This window comes from Lissotriton vulgaris, chromosome 1_2 (genome assembly GCF_964263255.1).
Source record: "Lissotriton vulgaris chromosome 1_2, aLisVul1.2, whole genome shotgun sequence".
Classification (NCBI taxonomy): Eukaryota; Metazoa; Chordata; class Amphibia; order Caudata; family Salamandridae; genus Lissotriton; species Lissotriton vulgaris.
In genome coordinates, this window is record NC_141686.1 from 344130724 (window position 1) to 344149289 (window position 18566).

Sequence of the window (18566 nt, forward strand, 5' to 3'; positions counted from 1 at the left end):
TAACGCGAGTACTTCGGTGCTCCCAAGGGTATTGACTATCCAAATGTCTAAGTCTTTAGTTGTTTCCTCCTAGCTAAACAGGAAATCCTTCTAAATCTAACTTCGAGATTCCCATTGACTTTGTATTGACTGCCGCGTGTGTGTAAAGACACTGCACGCGCCGCCTGTGGGCCTCCTACTTCTAAACTACTGTTAAGATAGTGTAGCCCCAGCGATTTCCTAGACCATAGGCCTTTCCTTTTCTCGCGACGTGGTACTTATACCACTTTCTTAATATATGGTTTGCTTCGCCCCTAGGGCCTAACCGTAAATTGTTCAACTTAACGTATTCTAACTAAGTGTCTTGTTATGTGCTTTTGCCTCTGATCTCATAAAGAGTTCAGAGGAGTGTGTTAGTAAATAAATACATATATATTTTATATATATCCTGTGTGGTGTCCTTTCATTTGATATTCAAGGGGTTACATATGGTAAAACAGCTGGCTTTACATGCCCTCAAGAGTCTTTTGAGTAAAGACAACAACGGTCCTATGCAAGGAGGGATATAGTCAATAGGTAAATATAGACACAATGGAAACTATATTGTAAATTGACTTGCCCAGCCGGGCAGAGGTCTAATATTTAATTTAGAACCACAATATTAGGAGATACCTTCAACAATTTCTTGGAGATGGGCACAAGCCTGTGCCCAGACGTTTACAAATTGTCATGGTTAGCGGAGTGGATAGAAGGTAGAGAAAGGTTTTTAGGCAAAAGCTATCGTTTTCTGTGCATATAGCAATAACAGAATTCACATTTACACTATTACTTGAAATATAGTAACAGATACACAACAGAGTATACGGTGTTTTACAGTCACATCATATCTCGCCTGCATGGACCAAAATCATCAACTCCTCCTTTTCGAGAAGCTCCATGCCAACCTCCCTCAAACTCGGCCAAGTCACCCCCCTCCACAAACAACACAGACGCCGACTAGAACAACCGTAACAATTACAGACCTATATTTATTCTCATTTACCTTCAGAAGCAAGTCTCATCAAAGCACAAGAGTGCCTGACGAACTTAGTAGTCCGTACGCCGGTACTTTTCAGACTGGATTATTGGAACTCTTTCCTGTCTGGCCTTCCCCGAGAAAAATAGCATCACTGAGAGAAATGCTTCATACAGTTATCCACTTTGTGACAGGTCACCACATTTTTTAATCACATTTTTTCTATACTTTGCATCCTGCGGTTTCTGGTCAGCAGCAGTAGACATGAGCACTTTAGTTGAAACGTCTGCTACCATTATGCGAAGGGGAGGTGGTGAAGGCAAGAAAATGAAGTAATTTGCTTTTGTAAATAACAGGCAAGGAGAGGCGAGCAGCGATGAGTGAGGCAGTGAGGAACTGGCTCTCTTACTTTTTAGTCAGCGAAAGAACAGGCTTTTTAGGGGAAACATCATCTGGCATTTGATCTCGGTCTGTGAATGAACAGCAAATGTGACGAGATATGAACAAGAATTACAGTCGTTTACAAAAAAGCTTGAAGCGAGTGAAAAAAGTGCGCATATAAAGTGCTCTTAGACAAAGAAAAAGAAAAAGTGCCTAAAGCAGTTGAGAATATGGGACTATTGCAAGGATACAAGTAACGGGACGGTGCTCCGTGGGAGGGAACAATTTACGAAAAGGAGGGACAAGTAGGAGAGATTAGCCACTTGGAAGCAAGGCAGTTTAGAGGAGATTCAAAGAAATAAATAAAAAGCGGTGGGTGGGCAGTAAACCCACAAAGTTAAGCGCTGTTGCGGCAAGACCTAAAAAAAAGAACTGTGCTGATGTTTCAGAATATATCAGAATTAGTACAAATGAAGCACATTTGTTTTGTATTACTGAAGTGTGGAGAAAAATATTTGAATAAGATTGAAACACATTATACACTAGGGGATGACATTTGAAAAACATTATCATTTATGTGCAGTAAAACCATATTTCGGTGCAAATGTAATGATCATTTCAATTGAAAATTTGTTGTCTGTAATGGCAGTGCGCTACCACACCAAGTATACTCCACACTACGCCACTCAACTCCACACCACTCCACTCCAATCTATGCCACTCACTCCATGAAACAACACTCCACTCCACACCACTTACCCCACTCCAATCCACCCCACTCCACTCCACTCCACTCTATGCCACTCACCCCATGAAACAACACTCCACTCCACACCCCTCTACTCCACACCACTTACTCCACACCACTTACCCCACACCAATCCACCCCACACCACTCCAATCTATCCCACTCCACTCCAAAGTATCCCAATCCACCCCACTCCAATTCTCCCGATTCCAATCTATCCATTCCCAATTTACCCACCGCAATCTACCCCACTCTAACTTAATCTACCCCTTTGCGCTCCAAACTAACTCACTCCAATATACCCCACTCCACCCCAATCTACCGCACTCCACTCAGATTTACCCCACTCTGCTCCAATATACCCCAGTCTACCCCACTCCACTTCAATCTACCCCATCTCCAATCTACTCCAATCTAACTGACTTCACCCCAATCTACCTCACTCTACTCCATTTCAATTTACCCTACTGCGATCTATCCAACTCATCTACACTCCTACCACAATCTACCCACTCCAAACTACCACAACCTACTGCACTCCACTGTAATCTACCCCACTCCACCCAATCTATCCCTCTCCACTTCATCCAATCTATCCCACTCAATCCAATCTACCCCACTCCATCCAAACCACCCCACTACAATCCACCCAATCTACCCCATTCCACTCCTCCCTAATCTACCCCACAACACTCCACTCCAATCTATCCAATTCCACTCCACCGCACTCTACCCAAACCTACCTCATTCCAGTCGAATCTAATCCACCCCACCCCAACTCAATCTACCCTACACCACTCTATGTAACTCCACTCCATTCTACTCCAGTCCACTGTACCGCAATCCAAACAACCCCAATATACTGCACTCTAATCTACTCCACTCCAGTCTTCCCCACTCGACTCCAATCTACCTCATTTCACCCCACTCTTTCCCAATCTATCCCACTCCAATCCACCCCAATCCATCCTACTCCACCTCAATCTACTCCACTCCACCCAAATCTACCTCAATTCAATCTACCCCATTTGACTCCAATCTACCCCATTCCACTCTACCTCAATTTATCCCCCTTATATCTACCCCATCCGACCTCGTGCCACTAACTTTTGGCCATGCCGAACAGCATTCACACTGGTGTACATAATGACTAAAACTCATTGCCAAAGCCAATAGCTTTTGGATAGGAGACAACTATTTGTTTTGCCAATGCTTGTTTTCAGTGTTTTTTTTAATCATCATATACACACGCAACAGTTCCCTGCAGAGAACTCCAAGCAGGCACAGGTGTTCAATGGTGCCTGACCACAGAAGGGGATTCCCAAAAGGACCTGGCTTATGTTTTTTTATTTTTTATTTTTAAGGGTTCCCGGTCACTTTCTAGGGGTTCTCGGACCCTTTCAAACTTGTGTATCCTTATTGGACATCGATAGGGTTTCAGACCGAGCAGCAGGTCTCCGATCATCACAAATGTCCACCAGGGTACAAGGCCAATTACTGTGCCTGCGTAGACACCTGCCTAAGGTTTGCGGACCTCCAGGGTCATGATGTGGAATCCAACCTCTGTTCAAAATCAGCAATTTCTTTTTACATTTTAACATTAGGCAGCCCCTGTGCCAGGGAGAGACAGGATGGCACCACGGCTCTTTATGGCTTCTTTAGTATTTTACAGGATGCGGGGAACAAGTCTCTTCATCCTGTAATGGTTCGATATGTAGCCAGCCAATCAGGGAGCTTCAGGTCCACAGACCCAACTTTGGGTTTACGTATCCGAAATGGATGGGCGAAAAATCTCCCTCATCCAATCAAATCCAAAATATTTTTGCATTTGAGTCCGCGAGTCCAGATGCAGAACCATTCATGGGCTAAAGGTCCAGATAGCTCTATCTTAAATGACTAGTGGCTTAATTTGAGGACCACAAAACACACTGCATGAAACTAGCCATGCCAATCACAAATAGTTTTGTGCAGATTCATTGAACTGTGCCAAAGTTATTATATGCGTATATATATAATTATATTAAATGGATTCTGTAATCCCCGTATAAATGGCAGTCTCTAATTTCTTTATAATCAGGAATTTGTGTCGCACCAAGTCAGTGATTATGAAGAAGAGACGTCAGAACTCGGCTTTTATAAGTTATTACAGTCGAGTCCTGAGGGCACATTGCCTGCTGCCAGAGCCAGCAGCTGATGTGAAAAGAAGGTCAAGTCACGAAGCATAATTGAAGCAGCTGTTTAAAGCAAGAAACAGAACTTTGCTTTTATTACTTCTGCTGTATGTTACTAGCTTACTATGAGAAGCAGAGGGAATATGTTTATTAGTTTCCTTAGATAAAGGAAGGGTGGGATCTTTCTACACGTTTCGAGCTACTACAGCTTTTTTTTTTTTAATGGACTTTTATTGAACAGTTTCTAACATCTTTTTGCAACAAATATCGAACAGTTTTTATTTTTACTTTTGCACAAGAGGTTTTAAGTTCATTCTTCATGTTTGCAAACATGTTAGCTGCTTCATATGTAGGAGCTACGTACCAAGGTTTGTGGGAAAGGTGATGGTGTGACCATGTATTATACAGGATAAAGTACCACCTGGTGCATATAAGATTATTGCAAGTCACCTAAGTGTTCCAAAACGTTTGTGTATCTGCCTATCATGAGGTGATGTGCACTCCTGGAAAACCCTGCAGTGACAACAACATCCCTGTTCGGCCCTGCTGTTGAGGCCGAATACAGACTAAGGATTTTTATATTAGGAACTGGAGACGACTGCGTCTTACCCAATGTAACTGTGCAACTGGAAACACAGTTCCCTCTCTAGACTGCGTATGTCTGCTATTCTCAATGAACACCACATCACTTGCATCCGACTATTACATGTGATTCTGGCCAGTAATTACTCCCATGAATAGCGCTATTTACTGTTCCTCAGCCTGGAATAGGGACGGACAAGAGCTACTAGCCTTCTTGTCTCATGTAGAGTCCCATAACCAGGCCTGTTTCTGTACAGGAAGGATGCAGTCCTGTGTGGAAACAGAGAAGAGTGCAGGGACACATCTGCACCCAGTGTACTCTGGGGGTCAGTATAGCTCAGTGGGTTCCACCCAAACCAAAATCTTCCCCTCTGAGACTTTCTAAAATCTGCCCATACGCATTTTGAAGAGGTTACATGTGTTAGTATGCACTCCGAGAGTCCATTTATAGTGAAACACATACCTGAGGTATCTTCGAACAGCAATAAATGTGATTTTGTATTTCCTCTCTCCATTGAGTCTTCATCTGCAGTATTTGTATCCAGTCCTAGGAATGATGGAGGCACACACTGACCCCGCTCATCAGGACAGAGCAGTTCTGCCTGGCAGTTCTGATGTTGATGCTGTGATTCAGGGTGCAGTGGTTCGAGTATGTAGTTCTGATCTGAACCCTCCGCATCAGTACAGGAAGGTTCTAGCTTGTACTTTTGATCTGAACCGTGTGCATCTGCACAGGTCTGTTCTAGCGTGTCGTTCTGATCTGGTTCCTGTGCTTCAGGGTGCATGGATTCCAGCGCGTAGTTCACGTTTGGATCCTGCGCATAAGGAAGTTCCTGCTGACAGCATAGGTGTTGCTGGAGCCACTGGGTTTGTTGTGACCCCAACTCATCAAAGGACAATAGCCCAGACTCTAAGTGTTCGTGTGATGACATCCCATCAGGTGACACGGGTTGTAGGATGCGGTTCTCCTGGGGATCTTGGAAATCAAAAGACATCAATTCTTCCTCCGAGGGATCATCAGGTCTGTTCCCATCTGGTAGCGTGGGTTGTATACAGTGGTTTTGCTGTGGTTCATGTCCTTCAGGAAATAGTGGGCAGAGGTTCTGTTGTTGGTCCCAGCTATTATCAGACAATGGGGATGGCTCTTGCTTCAGGGGCTCATCTGGTTTCCTCTTTTCTGGGAACGCTGACTGTACGCTCTGGTCTTGCTCTGGTCTCTGCCCATCAACACATTCCGAGTGAAGACACAGCTTTGCCTCCTGTGATCTGCATGGAGGATCTGTCTGAGGGCACCGGGATAGAGGACAATCCTGCTGTACTCCATTTCTACCTGGAAACTCAGGCTGCAAGCACTGGTCCTGCTGTGGGTGACGTCGATCTGGAAACATTGGCTGTAGACAAAGGTTTGGCTCCTCTGGACGCCCTTGAACGTCAGTTGGCGAGGAGAGCGTACAGTCCTGCTTTAGTGCATGACCATCATAACACACTGTCTGAAGACACAAGCTCGGATCCCCTGGCCTGTCCAGTTGAGGTGTCGCAGGAGACCGGCTAACAGCACAATCTCTAATGCTCGCCGGACAGACCATCTCCAAAGACTCTGCACCATTATCTAGGGAACCTTGATCCTTTTCTATCCAGATTTTTTTAATCAGCCCAGCGACTCTAGAAGGTACGTCCTCCACAGTATTCATCAAGTTCTCCAGTTTGGCTTCCAACTCCTCCAGCATGGATAGAAGAATAATGTGGGGCAGGTTCTCCGAAAGCGGTTCCAGGTCCTGGTCCCTCTGAGCATCATTTTGGGATCTTGAAGTTGAGACGTCATGGAGAGGTAAAGACGGGACTGTGGCTCTTACGGATTCACGTGAACACTGCGCTTTCGCTTTCTTTCCTGGAGCCCGTCTTCTGCCCATTCTGGTAACTTGATGTTCAAGTCTCAAGTGTCTGCAGAGGAGAGGAAAAGAGAAAAGACAACACGTTATCACAGGACAGTTAGGTCAAAATACTCCTTCCTGTCTCACCAACCCCTGTGTGATCAGAGAACACCGCTCATTCCTAAAACCAGAAAAAATTGAATTATTAAAATGTCACAATACCCGCAACATAGTTCATATATTATGAAAGGCACGGATTTGAAATGTGTTTCCAACATTATGTCTGTTCCTTGGTCTGCTCAAATTGTACACTGTGCAACCACAAAAAGAGAATACTGTGACAGCCTTGCAGCAATGAAAGGTTTATAATACCCTGGCAGACAAGACTGCGCTATCATCCTCACTTGCACTGTACACCTCTCTTTTGCAATATTCAGGTCAGTGACTGAAGCATGCGCCAACATACCAAACCTCTACAGGATCTACAAAACGCTTGTTATGTCATTGAATATATAGAGAGCATGTTCAACCTGGGGTTTCTTGGCACTGAATCAGAAATACATAAAAGAGGAGAAAACGAACCATAACAGGGAAGAATCTAGTCTGAATAGGCTTGTGGGCTGTCAGATTTCTGGATGAAAGGAACTTGTACCAAAGCTGCGTTCGCCTGATCTGATCTTCTGTAATTTCGAAATAGACAGTAAATTCAAGTGAGGAGATCTCTGGTTTTGTACGGGTGAATGCATTTCCACCTGGTTTACAATGAAGTGAGGGGCTAGACCTCTCACCCTTTTAGGGCTGAGGCAGAGGGTCTTGGAGTGGATTTGTTATTTCAATATAGGTGTGGCGCGTGCCCACCTCTGAAGATGATGTAGTAAACAAGCTGCGTCGCTGTGAATTACTTGTAGTCTATGAATGGTGATATTGGGTATTCTTACATATACTTGGTTGGCATAATGCGATCTAGATAGGACTGCGGCCACCGCTATTGCTTTTCTTGCCTTAAGTGGGAGGAGGGGGGTTAGTTTCTGAAGCAGTTTCAGCACAAATCTGCATTTAGATCCTACAGCTCCAGCCTGCTGGTTCTTGCTAAGATTACTATCGATTATCACTCAGAGGCTTTTAGCTGTGGGTTTAGGCTCCGGTAACAATCTCATTTTTGTTGGAGAGTAAAGTTGGCTCCAAACGTTGGTCTTATTCTTTCAAATTACAATCTCAGTTTGGTCAATGTTCAGTTTTAGCTGATTGAACCTCATCAAGTAATTATCAAATTGCATCATATTTCGAGACTCGAGTTGTGAGGCTGACATTCCATTGATAAGAATTATCTGAGAGCTGGAGTAGTTATAAAGCCTGGAACCTCTTGCAGACAGGTCTCTGACCAATGGTTTTTGCCGGTTAAGGGAGCAGAGATATTGAACTATAATTCCTGGTTATATCCGGTACTTCTCCCTGGTTTTTCAGTATCGTGAGCTCTACAGCATTTTGAAACGCGCTTGGAGCGACAGCTTGAGCTGCTGAATTGATGAAAACGCTCTGCAGGGGATTGCTCAAGACCTCACTTTTTGAATGAGACGCAGCACCCTCAGCGCCCAGATATCCTTGGGGTACGCTTTATAAATGCTGAATGATTGATTGATTGCTGAGGTCAGAGATTCCATGACTGCTGGAGGGCAAGGGTCAGTTGGTGACCCGGATTTGACCTTGATCATAAATTCATGGAGCCTGTTTATTTCTTCAAACAAGGATAAGGAGAGTAGAGTTATTTTCAGACTCAACTTCAGAATTACTGCTGCTGTATTTGTTTATACTATCTGTAAAGAATGTTTTTGTTAAGTCTTTAGATTGTCACAGAATGCCCGATAGGAGTCAGGGAGGTTCTCATTTCTTCTGGGGGCGACTAATCATTCAGGATATCAAAAAACAATTTTTATTTGCTTCTAAGATTTTTTTTGCCTATTAAGAGGACTTTGCATGGAACGGGTTTGCCTTTATATTCCTCAAGCTCACTTTAAAATGTGATTTTGCTCTCTTCGTCATTCCTTTGCCACCAGTGTCGACGCAATGCAGGTTTCGCCTCCTTTAACTCTGGCTTGTACCAGGGCACTCGTCTGGTGCGGTTTATAACACGCTGTTGGATTTGCAGGGGGGGGGGGGGGGGGTCACTAGCCTGTCTGAGCCACAGAGTGGATTATTTTTCTTTGGAGAGAATGTCTTCAATTATACGCCCATATCAGATCTAAGGAATTTCATTTTATGTGATCTGAGCATGTAATGTGTTGGTGTAAATTCAACATCATTAAATCAGCAAATTCATTATCTTCGGGGACTGAGTTGTCGTCATCAATTCGAAACTTGAGAAAGGGAAGCAGATCTACCCCTTCAGTTTGAGTAATTTGTAAAAGAGATGTGTGAATCCACTGGTGAATAATTGCTACAATCTCACTCCTTCCTCTGAGCTTGTTCTCTTTGGGTTATCTTCAGGTTTGGCTTCTGGAGATCTGGAGTAGATTCCTCCGACAACCAGGTTTCAGGTAAGAACAGGATATTCGGCTTAGGAGATTCTAATAATTTGAGTATTTCCACTTATCTTTGCCAAGGGAGGGTGGGTTTAGTAAAGATGCTTTTAACAACTCCTACATCTGAGGATGTAGAAGAGTCTTATTGTTTGTTGGCCCGCAGTGAGTGATGTTGAGTGCCAGATTACTCTATATGTGTGGCTGGCATACACGCCATTTGCTTTTAAAGTTGAGACAAGCATGGGGGGGGATACTAAAATCTGTGTACCTGAAAGACAATAGATCTTATGCTGAAAATGCAGCATTTTGAGTATACTACCTGACTCCTGGTTCCAGCGGATGCAGCCAGGTGTGCCTGGGAGCAGACAGGCGTGTCTTTGGCAAAATGCTTGCAACACACACACAAAATGCTTGCAACGCACACGCACACAAAAAAAAATGTATCTTTAAAAAGTCCATTCAATTGTGTACTCACAGATGTGACACAAACTCCAACTCTCACTTGTACAGTCTCACACCTTATTTATAAATGGATTAATGTAACAAACCAGATATCTCTTAACCACATCTTCAATGCTGCACAATTACACAGGCATTGTGCTCTGCTGTGCACACACACGTGAAACCCAATTCATCCCCAGGCACAAATACCTACACACTGGAAATAAGTAATCAGACGGATCAGTCGCTTACACGCTCATATATAATGTAGCCACCCAAGACGACCAATCACAAACAAGCACATACACACTGTCTCGCACACACAAATCACTTCCAAACATTTTGTAGTGAAAGGTTAGGCTTCGTCCAAGCCATTCACGGGCATCAACTACTCCAAGAGACCTACACACAGGGCAGGCACAGGGTGGGCACAGATCTGCACAATCACATGTAACACCCCAAATAATCACGGATCACTCTTCACACAAAGTTCTTGTAGTCTCTTCAACAGAGCTGTGACATCCCAGAGTCTCTGAGGCAACACCCAATGTGGAATGCTGCTGAGGGAGTTGGAAGGTGTCAGTATCTGAGGAGGAAGCAGATCTGTGGGTGGAGCATTCTGTAAGGAATAAACTCCTCCTTTCTATCACCACCATGGACACGCGATACATCATATATTAGCGACGCACGGAAATACGGAAAAATGTACAAAGCATCAATATCGCGTTGTGAGAGTACTGAGGGTCTGTGAATTTTATGTTTAAAAAACCCGTGACTCAGGTGATAACACGGAGAAACATTGTCACTTCTTCAAACACTCCACACATTGCATGTGCGCTGCACTTTACAGCACAAACACAACCTGCCCTGCACTTTACAGCACTAACACAACCTGCCCTGCCCCTCACAGCACAAACACAACCTGCCCTGCACTCCACAGCACAAACACAACCTGCCCTTCACTTTACAGCACAAACACAACCTGCCCTGCACTTTACAGCACAAACACAACCTGCCCTGCACTTTATAGCACAAATACAACCTGCCCTGCACTTTACAGCACAAACACAACCTGTGCAGCACTTTACAGCACAAACACAAACTCTGGAGTGTTTAAGGATTATTCTATGTATAGGATTTTATACTGGAATCAATCAATCACTGAACTTGTAAAGCGCGCTACACACCCGTGAAGGTCTCAAGGCGCTGAGGAAGGGGGAGGGGTGGCTGCTGCTACTGCTCGAAGAGCCAAGTCTTGAGGAGCTTCCTGAAGGTGAGCAGGTCTTGGGTTTGCCGCAGGTGGGTGGGGAGGGTGTTCCAGGTTTTGGCAGCGAGGAAGGAGAAGGATCTGCCTCCGGAGGTGGTACGCTGGATTCGTGGGACGGCGACTAGGGCGAGGCTGGTGGAGCGGAGCTGGCGGGTGGGGGTGTAGAAGTTGAGTCTGCTGTTCAGGTAGGCTGGTCCGGTGTTGTGGAGTGCCTTGTGTGCGTGGGTAAGGAGCTTGAAGGTGATCCTCTTGTTGATGGGGAGCGAGTGAAGGTCTCGGAGGTGGGGGGTGATGTGGCTGTGTCGGGGGAGGTTGAGGATCAGGCAGGCCAAGGTGTTCTGGATGTGTTGTAGTCGCTGTAGGTGTTTGGTCGGGATTCTTGCGTAGAGTACGTTGCCGTAGTCCAGCCGGCTGCTGATGAGGGCTTGGGTCACCGTTTTTCGCGTTTCAATCGGGATCCACTTGTAAATCCTGCGAAGCATGAGGAGGGTGTTTTAGCAGGAGGAGGAGACGGCGCTGACCTGCTTGGACATGGAGAGGGAGGAGTCAAGGATGAATCCCAAGTTGCGTGCGTGGTCCACGGGGGTCGGTGCTGTTCCTAGTGTTGTCGGCCACCAGTAGTCATTCCAGGCAGATGGGGTAGGGCCGAGGATGAGGACTTCCGTCTTGTCTAAGTTCAGCTTCAGGCAGCTGCTCCTCATACACTCGGCGACGGCCTTCATACCCTCATGGAGGTTGGTTTTGGCGATATGCAGGTCCTTGGTAAGGGAGAGGATGAGCTGGGTGTCATCGGCGTAGGAGATGATTTTCAGGTCGTGTTGGCGGGCCACTTGTGCGAGGGGGGCCATGTAGATATTGAACAGTGTCAGGAAGATCCCTGGGGTTCGCCGCAGAAGAGGTTGGTTGCTTCGGATCGGTAGGGAGGGGGCGGACACTCTGGGTTCTCCCAGAGAGGAAGGAAGTGGTCCAGTCCAGGGCTTTCTCCCTAATTCAGACTTCTTGGAGGCGTGTTCTAAGTGTGTGGTGGCAGACCTTGTTGAATGCGGCTGACAGGTCCAGAAGGATGAGGGCTGAAGTTTTGCCGTTGTCTAGTTGGCGTCGGATGTCGTCTGTGGCCGCAATGAGGGCTGTCTCGGTGCTGTGGTTCCGTCTGAATCCCGGATTGCGACGGGTCTAGGATGTTGTTGTTGTTGTTGACTCAACCCTCACATTCTCTTGTGCATGCTTGGTTTTCCCAGCCTCAACCCTCACATTCTCTTGCGCATGCGTGGTCTGCCCAGTCTCAACCCTCACATTCTCTTGTGCATGCTTGGTCTGTTCAGCCTCTACCCTCACATTCTCTTGCGCATGCTTGGTTTGCCCAGTCTCAACCCTCACATTCTCTTGTGCATGCTTGGTCTGCCCAGTCTCAACCCTCACATTCTCTTGTGCATGCTTGGTCTGCCCAGCCTCAACCCTCACATTCTCTTGTGCACGATTGGTCTGCTCAGCCTCAACCCTCACTTTCTCTTGCGCATGCTTGGTCTGCCCAGCCTCAACTCTCACATTCTCTTGCGCATGCGTGGTCTGCCCAGCCTCAACTCAGAGTTGAGTTCTGTGTGATTATAAGATAAACCACGTCATCTGTAATTGTATGCGCTTGGCCACCAGCACTAATGATTGAATGCGTTTTACACCAAGCGCGTAGAATTACAGATGACATGGTTTATCTTATAATCACAGTGAACTTTCGCCAACACTTATTTGGTTGGAAATGACAAGGTGCCGCACATGACGATGCGGAATTAATGATTTTAGCAACAGCACTTAAAAAACTCAAGAAAAATGTTTAGGTCCACAGCAATGACCTAATGTTTAATTTACATTCTGCATGATTATTTTAATACAATGATTAAATATTTTTGGGGCATCATAGGGACTTCAATTGAGCCTAAAAGCGGTAATAAATTCAAATGTACTCCAAATAGGGAGCCCCAAATATGTGTTGCCCGGGCCCCACAAATCATTAGTATATCAACGAACTAGAAGTCAGCTTCATATGCTAGTTATGAATAAAACAACCACCTTACTTTAGGGAACAAAGTCCGGATATCAAAGGGTTCAATGTACAGAACTGTGGACAGAGGTGCTTAATAAAGACATGCATTCTGAGAGAAGAAACTAATATTGTTCTGTAAAAATATGCTTTTGTTTCCTCCTAGCATACCTCTCAATCCATTGCAGAGACAACCTCCCATTGAATACAAACATTAAACAAGCATTGGAAATGCAATAGGTCTCGCATTAGGAAAGTTTGAGCGTTTGTTATTGTAAATGACACTTTTTTATTTATGTGTTGGTTTTGAAAATAGCAAAATTAATAGCTTTGTCAGTTACAATGTCAATAGTTTTAACTTTCGCAAATGTGACACCTGTAGCTTTTGTAATGCAATATGTGTTGTATTTACGTGACTTAGATGTATTGATATTACAAATAACAATGGCTTTTATTTTTGTGGATGTGGTGGTGGATGTGGCAGTGGATGTGGCGGTGGATGTGGCGGTGGATGTGGTGGTGGATGTGGTGGTGGTGGATGTGGTGGTGGATGTGGTGGTGGATGTGGTGGTGGATGTGGTGGTGGATGTGGTGGTGGTGGATGCGGTGGTGGTGGTGGTGGATGGGGTGATGGATGTAGTGGTGGTGGGTGTGGTGATGGATGTAGTGGTGGTGGGTGTGGTGGATCTGGTGGCGGTGGATGTGGCGGTGGATGTGGTGGTGATGGTGGATGTGGTGGTGGTGGATGTGGTGGTGATGGTGGATGTGGTGGTGGTGGATGTGGTGGTGGTGGATGCGGTGGTGGTGGTGGTGGTGGATGGGGTGATGGATGTAGTGGTGGTGGGTGTGGTGATGGATGTAGTGGTGGTGGGTGTGGTGGATCTGGTGGCGGTGGATGTGGCGGTGGATGTGGCGGTGGATGTGGCAGTGGATGTGGCGGTGGATGTGGAGTTGATGGTGGATGTGGTGGTGGTGGATGTGGTGGTGGATGTGGTGATGGCAGATGCGGTGGTGGTGGTGGATACGGTGGTGGTGGTGGATGGGGTGGTGGATGTAGTGGTGGTGGTGGATGGGGTGGTGGATGTAGTGGTGGTGGGTGTGGTGGATCTGGTGGCGGTGGATGTGGCTGTGGATGTGGCGGTGGATGTGGCAGTGGATGTGGCAGTGGATGTGATGGTGGATGTGGTGGTGGATATGGTGGTGCATGTGGAGGTGGATTTGGAGTTGATGGTGGATGTGGTGGTGGATGTGGTGATGGTGGATGCGGTGGTGGTGGTGGATGGGGTGGTGGTGGATGTAGTGGTGGTGGGTGTGGTGGTGGATGTGGTGGTGGATGTGGTGGTGGATGTGGTGGTGGATGTGGTGGTGATGGTGGATGTGGTGGTGGATGCGGTGGTGGTGGTGGTGGATGGGGTGGTGGATGTTATGTGACAGTAGCGGGGGTGGGGGGTGAACGCTGTGGTAGAGATGCTACTGCCTCCGGGAGTTGTGATAAGGCTGCCAGCTGCAAGGCCGTGGTACAGGCTCCAACCTGGCAGTGACAAGGCGCCCCCATAAGTGGCACACAGATAGCCTTGTAATCATGACTTAAAAATAACCCTTTTCCATACACATTATTATAAATACTACAATTACCTGCATCCAACAGCACAGTCAAACACTGCCATCAGGAGCACTATATGGCGTAAGAACACACTAGTCAAATAACCTTTTTCTTAAGCTCATCCTGCAGGTGTAGGCTTCTAATAACAGCAGTGCACAGGTTTACACCTCACACTGTCAGTTGTAGTGGGCTCCGATCTAAAGTAGAGTTCCCGATTTCCTGAAAACCGGCGCTGGTACTGAGGTTCCGTGACGATTTGAACCCGTGTTTTCAACATTGTCGTAAACTCATAATTTTGGTACCAGTGAACCGCAAATGATCCATTTAGCATATCCTGGTGTTTTCGCTATGCTACGAGCAAGAGCACTCTTGTTATAAACACATTTCTGATTTACCCATGGCATCCATCTTAGATTACGGCAGCCATTTTGTATTCTTGCCCTCACATAGTCAATGGACACACAGTGACCTCTGATCAACCCATTAAGGACACGTAAGCTTTAGCCGGCGATTCACCTTGCTAGTGACACGTGCACCTTAGGACAGAAACGCTGTGGCCGCATGACTCGACAAAAGCTGCCTCCCCAGCCTGAGGCCAGTCCTGCTATACTGGTTCTCGTGTTCGTTGGCCTAATCATGATTAGGCGGCCGAAGCCAGTAGCCTTGCCCATTTACGACCCACAAACATCTCTTATCCTGCTTTTCTATCTTCTGCACCTGGCTCTGCTCCTTTCCTTCTGGGCCTTTATTAGGGGGAGGTAACGAAATTTACGATGAGGCGGTCCGGCTCTTGAATGAAAAGTTGACATGGGATTATGATGGAACAGTGGGAACCCCTCGTTCGTAATGTTTTGACATCAGATAATGTGGACGATTCTTGTGTAACGCCAAATATTTATTGTTTAGGACATGAAGGTTTAGAAATGTACTAGCATGTGGAGAATGTTGCCCCAAGCTGAAAAATTCGTATTTAAGGAGCAACCCACTTTGTACAATTCGAACAGGCTCCTAGATTCTGCCCGTGTGTAGTTTCTGTGACTTCTGTGTCCCTGCAGTAATAAACCTTTGGTCTTTGACGCCACCATCGAGAAGCCCGTGTTTCTGTTTATTTGTGCACCGAGACAGGTAGAACTCAGGGGTCTTCGGGTGTTGTCCCTGACACCTCTGGACAGTACCAAAAAGTCCAGAACTCCAGTACATCACAATGGAGGTTACCCACCAAAGGAATGAAGTTTCATATTCAAGCAGGAGAAATGAGCCTAATTTAAATTGTTCAATATTCCTTCTGGTAGACTCGATAAAAGACCAGGAGAGCCACGGAACATGTATGACTGGGGTGTATTGTTTTTCCAAGTAATACATGACTTGGTGTCTCTGAATGTGAGGGAGAGAGTGGGGAGGAGAGTAGGAGGAGGAGGGGGGAGGAGAGCAGGGGCCTGGAGTGCGGCTGAGGGAAGTGACGAAATGCGACACGGCAGGCAGGGGAGGGGGCGGAGCGGGGGTGTGGGAGGAGTGCGCCTGAGGGAAAATCCATGGAAATGAGCCTAATTTAAATTGTTCAATATTCCTTCTGGTAGACTCGATAAAAGACCCGGAGAGCCACGGAACATGTATGACTGGGGTGTATTGTTTTTCCAAGTAATACATGAAGTCTTGCGTGTTAAGCTTCTGGTGTCTCTGAATGTGAGGGAGAGAGTGGGGAGGAGAGTAGGAGGAGGAGGGGGGGGGGAGAGCAGGGGCCTGGAGTGCGGCTGAGGGAAGTGACGAAATGCGACACGGCAGGCAGGGGAGGGGGCGGAGCGGGGGTGTGGGAGGAGTGCGCCTGAGGGAAAATCCATGGAAATGAGCCTAATTTAAATTGTTCAATATTCCTTCTGGTAGACTCGATAAAAGACCCGGAGAGCCACGGAACATGTATGACTGGGGTGTATTGTTTTTCCAAGTAATACATGAAGTCTTGCGTGTTAAGCTTCTGGTGTCTCTGAATGTGAGGGAGAGAGTGGGGAGGAGAGTAGGAGGAGGAGGGGGGGGGGGGGGAGGAGAGCAGGGGCCTGGAGTGCGGCTGAGGGAAGTGACGAAATGCGACACAGCAGGCAGGGGAGGGGGCGGAGCGGGGGTGTGGGAGGAGTGCGCCTGAGGGGGCTGAGGGAAGTGACGAAATGCAAAATGCAACAACATTATTCTCCCCCAATGCTGGCTATCTAGACATGACATAATTCAATGCCCCGTTCAAACTTTTACAGAGCATGAGTGGTAACAGAGGACAATTGCACTGAAGGTATGCGCTGAAGGACAATGGTATGTGTTCCAGGAGGTTCATTGGTCTTATGCATTTCAGCTAGTCAGTCCTCCCTCTAATCACCCTGTTTTGTGGTGAAGCGAGCACTCTAAGCCCTATGTATAATCATTATGCACTGTGAAGGTGTCAGCATTTTCAATCACACTTGTTCCTTGGTAATTGTAGTTCCTTAAACCCTCTGTACACAGTGTGTTGTGTGAGATGGTGTACACAGGGTGGGTTTTGGAGTTTTGACTATCACCACATTTGCATCGTGCTTATTCCTGCAACATCTTGGTAAGCCCTTAATCAAATGGAAGCAAAGCTAATAGGTCATTTGGAAAATTACCTCTTTGTCAGTGATCTTGCGTGTTAAGCTTCTGGTGTCTCTGAATGTGAGGGAGAGAGTGGGGTGGAGAGTAGGAGGAGGAGAGCAGGGGCCTGGATTGCGGCTGAGGGAAGTGACGAAATGCGACACGGCAGGCAGGGGAGGGGGCGGAACGGGGGTGTGGGAGGAGTGCGCCTGAGGGAAAATCCATTTAAGGCAGGCGGCTCGGGGCATGTGCACGCGCTTTCAAGCTCAATGCGCATGCGCATTGAGCTTGAATTTCACGGGCACTGCAAGGAATCGCCACGATTCCTTGCAAGTTAGTTAAAGAGTGTTTAAGCCCCCATAGTCTCGCAAGCTCGATGCGCATGCGCATCGACAGGCGAGACCTAAAAACAAGGTCTGAGCAGGTATTCGTGAAAATGAGTAACAACTCCTCACGGACCCATTCTGGACGAATGTATTACGTTACAACGCATACATTTACAACGCATGCACTTACAACGCAGTTTTTACATCGCAACATCCACTACAACGCATTCCATTACATCATACGACAATACATCGCATTTTAAAAAACTACCTTTACAACGCATTCCATTACATCGCATACTACCTTTACAAAGCAAACCATTACAACGCATACCATTACGTTGCATTTAAGGTAATTATTGGATAGTATGGGGATACAAATAACTATTCTAACTCCAGGGGGTGCAACAGTAGGGTAAGTGTTGGAAAGTGTAGGGGTAAAAATGACTATTCTAACTCCAGGGGGTGCAACAGTAGGGTAAGTCTTGGATAGTGTAGGGCAGTGGTCTACAAACTTTTTGATGTCGAGACCCCCTTGTCAAACCTTTTTAGGCGCAAGGACCCCTTCTGACAACATTTTCTAGAAACTGGTTCTCCTCATCATCAACATCTATCGACAACCATAAATGCCCTTTTAGATCTGACATCTTTTGGCATGTTTCCCCCGTTTTTTACTTTCTGACCTCCCAGTTTTGACACTGTTTTTGCTGGTTCAGTGTCTCTGCGCACCTTCTCACTGCAGTTCAGTGTTAAAATGCAAGTTCTCCTATAGTAAATTGTGTTATGGATTGGTGTTTCCATGATTGGCATATTCGACTTACTAGTAAGTCCCTAGTAATGTGCACTGAGGGTGCCAGGGCCTGTAAATCAAATGCTGCTGGTGGGCCTGCAGTACTGATTGTGCCACTTACCCATGCAGCCTGAAAAGGGTTATTAGACCTGCCACTGCAGTGTCTGCGCCGTTTGTAACTGCCATGTCGACCTGGCAAGTGCACCCACTTGCCAGGCCCTAATCTTCACTTTTCTTACATGTAAG

At 46.4% G+C, this 18566-nt stretch overlaps 1 protein-coding gene across 1 annotated transcript in view; it reads right to left on the minus strand.

Annotated features, from left to right (window-relative positions):
- The window catches only part of LOC147736733 (uncharacterized), a 156126-nt gene that overhangs the window by 113041 nt on the left and 24519 nt on the right, over nt 1-18566 (minus strand). The window contains exon 2 of the mRNA XM_086953448.1: nt 5340-6817. Within this exon, the coding sequence (XP_086809574.1) occupies nt 5340-6817 (1478 nt within the window). The remainder of the gene's footprint in view (nt 1-5339; nt 6818-18566) is intronic.